The 11,914-nt window shown below is 38.1% G+C and overlaps 1 protein-coding gene across 1 annotated transcript; it reads right to left on the bottom strand.

Annotated features, from left to right (window-relative positions):
* Nucleotides 1-1,739: 1,739 nt before the first annotated feature.
* On the bottom strand, nucleotides 1,740-3,160 carry LOC110466613. The gene is made up of 2 exons (XM_021523204.1): nucleotides 3,053-3,160; nucleotides 1,740-2,629 (listed from the first exon to the last, which is right to left on the bottom strand). The coding sequence occupies exon 2, from the start codon at nucleotides 2,625-2,627 to the stop codon at nucleotides 2,271-2,273; it is 357 nt and encodes a 118-aa protein (XP_021378879.1). The 5' UTR covers nucleotides 2,628-2,629; nucleotides 3,053-3,160; the 3' UTR covers nucleotides 1,740-2,270.
* Nucleotides 3,161-11,914: the final 8,754 nt, after the last annotated feature.

The following is an 11,914-nucleotide window of genomic DNA, read 5'->3' on the forward strand; positions in this document are numbered from 1 at the left end:
GATATGTTCGTGCGTCTCCTTGTGATATCGCGGAACTGATGCCGACTTTATAGTGCTACCTCACTGAAACATACTGCCGAAGACACCCCTCCCGGTCACATTATACTGACAACGGGCGAACCAGTCGTCCCATTCATAAATTGCTGAACGTTAAGCAGGAGTAGAAACTACCATTTTTACAGACTCTTACGCCCTACCTGCAGGGACTCGAATATACTTTTAAAAACTTATTTACGCTTCAACCACAATAACATGACCTATGACTTTTCGTCATTTAAATGAATCACTTTTAAACATACTGTACTTGGCATGAGAGCTATACTGAGCCTTTTAGTCAGTATTAGAAATTGTTTTTAAACTTTAAGTAGGCTTATTTGAACTCCGGCAAAATCGAGTGGCTTTCATAAAATCGGGATGCCGCGAGTCTGCATTAATGACGGAAGGGTGAAGCAGTACAAACCATGGGTGCAACAAGTTGTTTTGCTCACATCATAGTCTGAATAATATTGTTACACTGTACCAGATGGTCGTCTGGGCAGGTTTCGTCGGTACACATACAATAGATCGTCTGTTCTAATTGGTGTCCAATAGATTTAATGTCTTATTCGCCCAGAAGTCTTCGGTGTGTAAACTTCATTATTATTGTTTCATTCAATCCCGCAGACATTTTACTTCTCGTTGACACGTTTTTTAAGTCCCGTACATAATCATTTTAATATACGATGGGACCTTTCTAAACGGGGAAGCATGTGACAAACGTTTAGCGTGTCCATACATAATCAAAACGAACTGTTCGTAATCTTTCATCAAGTTAACCAGGCTTTGGTCCGGACTAAACTTGCGCTAACGTGTAGTTCAATGTGGTCAAGTGTCACGCCTCTAAACTCATTCATGCACCGTCACATTCACGAGTAGGTTAGATTATGATCGTGTCGAGGCCTCGTGATTTAGAAGGTTTTTTTTAAATGTCTTCAAAATGGTGGGGGAACACACGTGTATACTATGCCCATATGGTCGACAGTCAAAACATATGCATAGCCGTTATCTCGAGTTTATATCGGGGTCAGAGGAAAATCGGGCTTGCACAGCTGTGTTCAGGCTGGTCATCGAACTGCAGTTTCTTGTCCATGTACCTACATAGCCAACATTGAATAAAGCATCGTAATAGTACACTATTTACCTAGCTGTTGCTGAGCGATAATAATCGCTATCTAATGTACATTAAAAACCAATTAAGAACTGAGCAATTGTAAACCACACGACCTGAACAATTAGCACTCAATAAAATGTCTATAGACATACAAACAATAGGAAGGAAAGCTGGCATCTAAATATACATTTCTTAGTCACCATGTGACCGACAATATTTCAGTCAACAAGCTGCCACGACCCAATTCAAGGCCATGCGCAGCTTTGATCATGTCGGTTAAAATATTCTCCACCTGCGCGCAGACGCAACCTTCGGAACGTTTCTAGTGTCATCATTTAAGATGTTGAAACAGACAGACGTGTTCCGACTAATTTCGAGGGAGTTGGCCACGTGGGAAGTTGTTTACAAACAATGTGGCCGGTCATGTACGTAGCTGCCGACACCAGTCTAATCTGTCTTCCAATCTCGTCTGTATAGGAATAGCATGACATTCGTGTTAAAGCATGCATCGGAACAAAAACAGAACATAGCTACAAGCTCTCTTTAAAGATTGCTGGAGAAATAAATGATTCAAAACTAAACGCATTTGTTTTTGTACAAAAATATGATTTAATTGAAAAGCAATGACAAATAATGTAAACACACGCAACTCAAAAACTCGGGCTTCTACCCTATTTATATACAAACTCGTATTCCGTACAAGAAAAAAATGAAATAGCACATGTATACCATACGAGGTTATGAAAAGTCACAACGAGCATAATAACTAGTACTCGTATCTCATCACAAATTTGCGGACTTTTATGCAACTGAAATTTGCAACAACGTGAAAGACGGACTAGCTCTGTGTTTTAAACATTCGATATACAAATATTTTACCATCGCCAAAAACAAATCGATCATGATATTGATCTAGCTTCAAACATACTTGCATAATGTTTGTTGAAGCGAGTGACTTAGAATACACGGATGAACCTGAATGGCAAATATCCCCCAATGAATGTCCGAAAGTCCTCTTTAAAAATGGTGCAAAAAATATCCTCAAAGTTCCATACATTCCCCAGTTATTTTGTTGACCATTTACTCAGGTCAGTTTTTTTTTCCTTGAAATTTAAGTCACTTAAGATTTGAAGTCGAATGTATGGTAGAATTGTTTCTCGGATTTAAGTCCCGTTGGCTGGGTGACGAAGTTGTTGAATGAGAAGGTAGATATGGGAGGAGAGCTGGGCATGGCCGTTGACCCTGGCGATCCCACGGATAGAGAAGGGGAGCCGATCGGAGAAGTAGGGTCTTCTACACTGCCCTGACGCCCAATCTGAATGGTCTTAGTCTTGGCGAGGTCGACTTTCGGCTTCTTCACAGCAGGTTGATTTAGCCAGTGGTAATCAACAGATTTTGATGCGGGTACCGTGTTGAGATGCGGAGCATAGTGGGGCTCGTTCCCACCCCCAAGTTTGCGAAAAATTTTCGGGTCCATGCCTGTCAAAATTACAAAAAAGACACTCATTAACATTATAGTATGCCCTCTGAATAGAAATAAGGCCTGGGCTATTTATATTTTGCATCACCGCAAGTAAATAAACACTCGCCGCCACCCTCCCTTATTTGAATTGGAAGTGTAATTATTAACTATTGCAAAAGCACATACATGTGTATGTAACTTGTTATTGCATGGTGACAGTATTGAGCTGGTCTTCGTTCACAACAACCAGCTCAAACGAACACAACTCGAGAATCACAATTTTAAACAAATATTGTGCGACACCCGCTGCAATATTACCTTAATTGGGATCCAGCAGTGTATTCCATACAGATACAGATAAATCTGCCATGACAACCATTCTAAACCAAATGTCACCAAATATTATTGTATCATTCACGTAATGAGGAAACATAACTTACCTGTTTTCAATGTCTTGAGACAAAACAAATAATCAAGAACGATTTCTTTCCTTCTTTCAATGTCGCTAGTCCGGGTTTGTTATGCTAAACGAGAGCGTGCAATCGTTTATATACCCAGCCCCTGTCGCGGGAAATGAACCCCGCAGAATTTTTCACGTAAACAAGCTCGAACGACCTTGAGAAACCTTGGAGAGCCTTTATGTTGTTTACTAACACGACACAGCCCCGGCTAAATACATCATGTGACCAGAGTTTAATCGTCAACTGTTTAAAAAAAAAAGAGCAATGTTGACAATACTATCTGTATAATTCTGTTGCTACGAAACGCTACTTAATTAATTTGATTAGAATGGTATGACGATTAAATCGTTCAATTGTGTTCTAGAAGACGCGGAGAATAACCAGGTCACATGCGCTATTTTAAAAAGTACTTAAACCATGCATACACAATGAGGCTGTGTTTACATACCGCTATTTATCTAATGAACCGCACTATATTACATTTTAAGCATGACAAGCATTCGAATGACTATCATTTGAAGGCAGGTACGGCAGCACGTGGATAGGGGTTTGGGATGAGGGTTGGATGTAGCCCGAGTTTCCTCTAGCCCCAACACCAGACTTACACATTTTGACATATATATAGATGTTTGGTGTGGACTAGGGTTGGATGGTGAGGTGAGATTATCGGATTTTATGTAAATACAAAATTCAGGAATGTGCACTCGAGTATCACAGCAGTGGATACATTGATTACTCAGTCTTTAAATACAGTAGGAACATATGTTGCCTGTAAGTATTGACTGAATTTTATATAATGTAGCACAACGCCTCGTTTTGGCACGTGCACACAAATATATTTGACTAGTCATACGTTACATGATGCCATGCCAACTCGTCAATTAGGGAGGCTGCTGCAGCAGAGGTGCAAGATGCAGCTATACCGTCCGTATTAGTACCATTATAAAGCTGTGCTGTACGTGCACCTTCAATAACGAAACCAAAAAAAGCCAGAAGAACCAACTAAAATTAAGTATGCAGATAAACAAACGATACAAATACACAACAGCGATTTATATGACTCCAATTTGAGTTTATAAATGTATGTCTCGAGTTTGCGTTCTGGAATCAGGGACGCAGACAAAGCGAACACATGTGTATACTGTATGTGCATGCTTCCTCATTCCAGGGCATACGCTGCGTCTCTTAGTTCAGCTGATGTAAGAGAGCATGACCTCTGAATTACAAGGGAAACATACAATCCCTCTCCCAATGCATGCACGCATATTATTTTGTTAACGGTACAATTTCAGAAGAACATACACTGTTCATTTATATCAGTGCATTAATATGGGAAGAGACTAATTTTTATATTAATATTTTACATTCATTACTACGACAATATATCGTATCATCTTATATATTATTGTATGTCTTGTTCAATTCCCGGCACATGCATCTCAAGGATTCCGTAACTTCCCATATACAGAAATGTGGTTGATTCTCCCTGAACTAGGGCCGCGTAAACGGTCTCCGTTCATGATCAGTCACAGAAAAACGGTGACTATGTCTTGTACCTCCGACGTAAACAGTAACACGACCTTAATCTCGAGATGACCTAATTCTGTTATGTGGTGTAATCGCAAGATTGTAAGGTAAATGTGTTATCTTGTCTCGTGTAAGTACAGTAGAGAACAGTCACTCTCCAGTTGCGAAAATATTTCATTTTAATCGTCGATGGTTGTTGGTAAAGAATGCAACAACGAACTAATTAAATAACATTTTCCTTCCAAAAACACCAGGAATATTTTCACAGGGAAACGCCATTTAAATCAGGTATCGTCGATCAAATACTTAAATGTTTTTAAATGCCCCTTTGGTACCTTGCTAACCCATCAGTAACATATAAACGTATAAATATAATAGGACTAGATTATCCTTTGGCATATATATATATATACAGTGTATGTATTTGTAGCAATCAAAATGTATTTCTTTACTTTCGAGAACTACGTACGTAATGAAAACAAATATTCGCCAGGAGTCAATATTGATGTATCTCGCAAAACAAATCTTGAATACATAGAAGTTCCCCATATCTTGTTTTAATGATAACAAATTTGCAACATTCGGAAAGCAATGTTTTATGCATGCTACCAGTTTCCGAAAGGGAAGAAATCTCATAGAATTGTGACGCCGATTACGAATACTACGCCATTTGAAGCATGACGTCACAACGCATGGCATACGTGACGTGCTATTTTAACCAATGAAGACACTGGCCAAACCTGCTATACAGTGTGCCACACGAGGTCTCAATTCCGTGACCCTGCGGTCATTGCCCATAACACCCTCACCACAGATTGGTAACATCCCCAGATACAAGATTGTTGACTCCTGCAGGGTCAGAATACTTATAAGTTCTCCAAACTGTTATACGCCACTTTTACAATGCTACATGTTTGGTTTTCTAATCAAAATGATTATTCATACTGTTTAATATGTCTTTTGCTCCTGTAAACATGTTGTTTACTACTGTTGAGTCTGACATATACTGTTTAAATTGTGTCAACAGATTAAAGTTAATTCACCTTTGGGATACATGTAAGCGTGCATGTAATAAATATTCATGTTATACATATATTTCAACCACAGCATTTGCATTCCATTTGCGTCTCAGTGGCGGATCCCGACTCGGATATGTATGGTGTTACGCAACCGTGTCTATTATTTCAGATGTACCTCGGTATTCCGGACAATCGTGATCCGTAAACAGTCGGATTCATGGTCCGTATACATTCAGAGACAATTGTGATCCGTTAACAGTCGGATTCATGGTCCGTATTTAAAATCGAAGTTGAATGTATATTTTACCGGATAATTCCTTATGGATGCTCTCTGTTTTGGTAAACAAAGTGATCCAAGGTTCCTCAAAATTTAAAATCATGCAAATTGTAAGGTGATGAGATCTGCAGGCAGCCTGTCCATAATTACAAAGTTAATCATTATTAATTCCAGTTTGGTGCTTAGATAAACAAATTTATACAGTTTTATAGCAATAAATATGTTGTTTAGCAGTAAGCATAAAAAGCCATCAATTTAGCTCACTGTTTTTCCTTACACTGCTTCCGTGTAAAAAAGATTGATGATTCATACGAACAAACAGGTCACTGTTCATATCTTAAAACCATAATGAATTATGTAAATAAATGCCCATACAGTCAGCTGGTTTCAGTCGGTCTCGTTTGTCGATAACAACACATCACGTGCTCACGTGCTAGTAACGAGGTCACTATACCTTCATGTAAACAAGACTGTCACAGCTCAAGTTGAATTGTACTATGTACGCTCGACGTTGTTCTCTGCACGTAACGTTAGGTGCGTGCGTGACGCACAGATGAGTTTTTTTAGGTCACCTGAGACTTTACCTGAGACAAAGTCTCAAGTGACCTATTGCGATCGCCTTTTGTCCGTCGTCGTCCGTCGTCCGTCGTGCGTCCGTAAACAATTTACATTTTCGACTTCTTCTCCAATACCCCTGAACCAATTTCAATGAAATTGTCCAGGGACCTTCCATGGACAAAGGTCAACAAAAATAGTGGCCAGTTTAGTCCCAAACCCACAGGGGCCTGAGGGGCCGGGCCAAAAAGGGTCAAATTGACTAAAATTTCAAAAATCTTCTTCTCAAGACCCAGATATGGTAGAATCAAATGCTCTTCATAGATGGAAGGGTCTTAAGGTGCTTTACCGAAATTGTGAATTTCATGACCCTGGGGTCTCACGTTTCCCCCTGGGGAGGGGGTAAACTTTACTATAGTTTATATAGGGAAATCACATTTTGGACCAACATTTGTTTAATTTCCATTGGAAGTAATTCAATTTGGGTTAGCATTATCAGTATTAGGTAGCAGTTTGATAATAAGCACATATCAGCCCTGACTGACCCCCAGGGGCTGATGGGTGGGGCCAAAAAGGGTCGAATTTACTGAAATTTCAAAAATCTTCTTCTCAAGACCCAGATATGGTAGAATCAAATACTCTTCATAGATGGAAGGGTCTTAAGGTTTATGACCCTAGGGTCTCACGTTTACCCCCTGGGGGAGGGGGGGGGGGGGGCAAAATTTATTATGGTTTATAATGGCAAATGATACTTTGAATATTACATGTTAATAACTTGATTGGAATTATAACCTTGAGTTGACAGTTTGATACTTTGAAAATTTTGAGCCAGCCCTACCCCCAAGGGCTGTAGGGTTGGGCTCAAAGGAGTCAGTGTGCTAAAATTTCTTCATTTTCCTTGTTTAGAATCAGAGGTGCTAGTTTCAAATACTTTTTAGTCTGAAATCTGTATGCTAGATATTGAATAAGGTGGTTTTATTGTTTTTTTTGTCACTTTGAATAATATTTCTGTTCATGTTAAAAACAAAATCAACTCTCTGTATAAATATATCAGGTGACCGTTAAGGCCCATGGGCCTCTTGTTTATTTAACGCATAACAAAAAAAGAGAGGATTTCATACTCATATACATTCGTTGAAACTTAGCTAAGTAACTACAAATCGAAGAAACGGTACACGTTTATGTACACTGTAATCGAGACTCGCAGTTGCTATGGTTGTCACAGACACCTTGGATTCTCCTCCATGTTTTGTATCAGGAGCCGTCCCTGACCTAGGTTTGCCTGTAAATGTTTGGCAAACTTATTGGTAAGAAGATATTGAAAACACATCATACCAAATATATATTGTATAGTACACTTATACTATCTTCTTACAAGTTAGCGTGCCAAACACCATCTAAATCATACAATTATGACGGGAAAGTATAAAGTATTACAGTATACCTGGCTCTGATATCACGTTTTAAATGTCAGTTAGCGGTATAGCCCATCATACATTATAAAACATTAAAGAAAAAAACATTGATCTACCATTACTCCAATTATATTTTTCCTTAGACAGAATATCATACGATCAGTAGAGCCCAGTTGTAATTTGAATTGAGTTTTTTTTACAACTAAACATTGTTTTTCTTATATTGATTTCTTTCACCAGATTAAGTACAACTGCATAGCATATAAAGAAGTTTCGACAGAGATGTCTACCTGGTTTTCTCAGTCTTGAGGTTAAATTCATACGTATGGCCGGGTCTTAGTCGATTCCCATATCAGACGTGATTTAAGGTTTACGATTCTTATTTTTTGTCCCTTTTTATGCTTTTTTAGCTTTTATTAGTGAAGGGACACGCGTGAATGTACACATCTTATCGTTTCCACATATGCTCTTTTTTTAAACAGAGACTGACCTAATAAATCACCCAGACCCACGTCCATGGTCACGGGGTTCAAATGTGTTAAAATCTTTAAATTGGTACTATAATTATGTGTCATGAGTTATATGAAAGTGATATTTGACTTAAATTTGCGAGGGTAAAGAACTAGCAGATTTGTTCAATATTTGACTTTGACCGATATTCAAGGTAAAAACTACGGTATTATAATGTGTTAATCTATGCAACTGCTTCTGAAGAAGCATAATGGCTGGAATTGTGACATTTGTCGTTTAGCTTGCTTTACCAAATACGTTGAACCAAATTCAAAGTCGTGGGTCAAATGTGTTATATAAAATATGCAAGCGAATTAATGAGGGCTAAAGTAATGACGTTTGCTCTGTAGTTCGCTTGCTGAGGGCCAACTAAAAGATAAAAAACAACAACATATTCAAGATTGCACGGGTTAAACATTTTCATTGACTTTTTCTGATAACTCATTAGCCTTAACGTAACAATAATTGAATGAAGGGCTTTCAAGCATTTCAGGCCACTGGGGATACATTTGGTTAAAACTTCAAATGAGGTCTTTTTAAGAACCATAGTTTGTTCAAAGTAATGACCATGTAGACCAATATTCAGATCACACGGGTCAAATGTGTTTAAATGATTTTTTTCTAATGAACCACTAGGTGTTGAGAAATGATATCAAACCCGTTGTTTGATAGGTTGAGGGGCTCTCAACACTTCGACTATATAACCTTACACACAATTAAGGTCGCACGGGTCAAATGTGTTGAAAAGTGTAAACACCTTCTAAAGAGTCACACTGACTAAAATGTCTATATTTGGTCTGTAGGTTACAGTTTAGATTCGAAGTCGTTCAAATAAATGAAATTATCATTTCAGATTTTATATATTGTCAACACCACTAATACATCATACGTACACACAGAGAACTAATATTGAGAGTGCGTGTCGACCTACATTTGTTTGTTAGAACTGGTCTTATTCAATCTCAGGTATTTCCACAGTGAAATTTAATATCACTTTCTGAAGAACTATATATATATACATACTCATTACTCTACAACAGAACTCACATAATACAACTATTGCTTTGTGTGTCCCGACCTTTTATATTATGTATTAGGTCATGCTCTCATGGTGATGCGAAACTAAATTGATTGTAATTTGATAAGTACATACTTACATTAAGTGATTATAATGGGCAAACGTTTTACTAGAGTGTGTGATCGAATTTTTCATATAATCTGTAAGGCACATAATATACTTTTTGTCTACGGTGGTACATGCATAATATTATTTTCTTCATTAGTTATCTTGAGCGCTCGATTTCTTTTTTATTATGTCTATCACTCGACCATCGTATGACTGTTAGACTGATCCGCCCCTCTTAGGTTGGTGAGTCAGATAGACTCTGTTAGACTGATCAGCCTCTCTTAGGTTGGTGAGTCAGATAGACTTCATTCTATAGTATCCTCTTACAGTTCTCATCAAATGTTGTTATTTTTCGAATAAATCCACAATCAATGATGACCACTTGTCATTGCCGTTAGTTTATTATTTTGAATGTCTTTGGGTCAATTAGAAATCTGAGATGACCGCCGTGGTCTCAAGTTAGTAGAAGCAATTCAAATACTTGTCAAGTTACATCCTCAATACTGCAGAGCGAAAGTGAGCGTAACCCTGGGAGTATCGAGTGTGGTCTAGTTAAGACTACAAAAGAAACGAGTGAGCGCTACACAGGCCCTATCGGCCTATTGTTTCATTTGATCTCGATTGTTTGTCAAATGACGACAGGTTGTATAGATGTTTACACTTGCAAACTGACAATTGGCTGTTCTTTTAGGAAGACACAATTTTGGTCATGCAATATCAGCCATGAATTATATCGCGTAATATACTATCACAAACTGTGTTCTGATTAACCAATACAATCCGAAGTAACATCACAAATGATTAGAATTCGCGGATTATTACGGGAATTTTCAACGGAACGAACCTGTTGACAAATATCCACTATATCATGTTCATGTTCTTGGATCATGTTCTGAACATCAGTTGCCTGTTCTCAGAAGAGTAAACAAATTTGATTTTTCATTCACAAAACCGGAGAACACACGAATAAAGATACTGTGATTGGTAAGTAGAGGAATATGATACCAAGGGCGAAGACGAAATGGTTAATGGCTATAACCTTGAAACTCGACCCTAGTGTGTTATGGTTAAGGATCGCCATTCGGGTCACAGCGCGGTCACTGTTTACATTGTACCGTCAATAATGCTGATCACATACAGGTGTTTGGTTAGTACGTCGTCACAACATGTTATTGCGGCAATGTCTATTGACGATGAGGCATCGTCGACATACAAAGCTTCCTCTCTCTATCATCCACAAGGTGCTGCACATTGAGCCTTCGATTTTGCTATGAAATATTCGAGGGGTGTAGAGAGCGAAAGTGAGCGTAACTCCTGGATATACACGTGTCGTACTTGAAGAATGCCATTTTGAAATCATGTATTATATTATAATGTAGGGAAAGGGCTTGGTATAAGTTGAATAACTTGTGCACAACTCCCATTATACACAAATTACAATAAAATATGTTTAAATCAAGTACATGTGTGTATCTAGTGCAGAACCCTTGGATTTCGGAGAGGATGATGGGGCCAATCAAGGGCCGGTCTAATGTCACAACCTGTAAACGATAGATGTAGCATGCCATCATCAGTAACCTTTTTGACAAGATGCAGTGACCACAGACGACACCTAATGGAAAGAATATATAAGATAGAAAGAACATGAATGTTGCATTGGAGGCAGCTCTTCTCGGTGTTCGAAAAGAGTGCTGCGCTCTCGCATTAGTTGCCTCGTACGATCATGTAGTGGGATCTTATAACAAGCCGATCTTACACAGATACATAACACAGGGACCTGAGCATTTGTTACAGCTATATTTGGACCTAAGCTTAGAAGTTTAGAGTAATTTTTGGTAAAAATGCCACCCCAATGATGATAATATACGAGTTTTATCATCATTGAGGGTGGCATTTTTACCGAAAATTGATCCAAACCCATTAAAACATGTAAAATTACTCTAAACGCCTTAGCTAAGGTCCAAATATAGCCGTAAAAAATCTCAGGTCCCTGTGGCACATAAGACCAATATCCTTTGCTATTTTTCTACAATATATTATTCTCTTCTCATGAAAGTGAAAGTCCAAAATTCAAGTTGTCTTGAAGAAAACTAGGAACCGTTCAATGCATGCTCATGTCTTTGCGACGGTCTTTTTGATCTTTATCCCATACACACGTAAAAACTTTGCCGGGTTAAAATGTATCAATAATGTTCAATGTTTGTGTTTACTTACCAATGTTGTCTTATGTAGACCGAAGGCCTTTAGTAAGCTTACTTAATTGTGTCTTATCCTAAGGTATTGAAGTTGATTACATATATGTTTAAAATAAATCAATTTGACGTTAGACAAACGTTGCAACATTTAATAATTAAATGTTGTTGTAATATTTTTTAGTTCAAAAGACAGAAAGTCAATAGATTGAATGACAAT

This window comes from Mizuhopecten yessoensis, unplaced genomic scaffold, assembly GCF_002113885.1.
Source record: "Mizuhopecten yessoensis strain PY_sf001 unplaced genomic scaffold, ASM211388v2 scaffold11139, whole genome shotgun sequence".
NCBI lineage: Eukaryota > Metazoa > Mollusca > Bivalvia > Pectinida > Pectinidae > Mizuhopecten > Mizuhopecten yessoensis.

Coding starts and splice junctions, on each gene's coding strand:
- LOC110466613 (XM_021523204.1), bottom strand. CDS start 2,627: ATGGACCCGAAAATTTTTCGCAAACTTGGGGGTGGGAACGAGCCCCAC.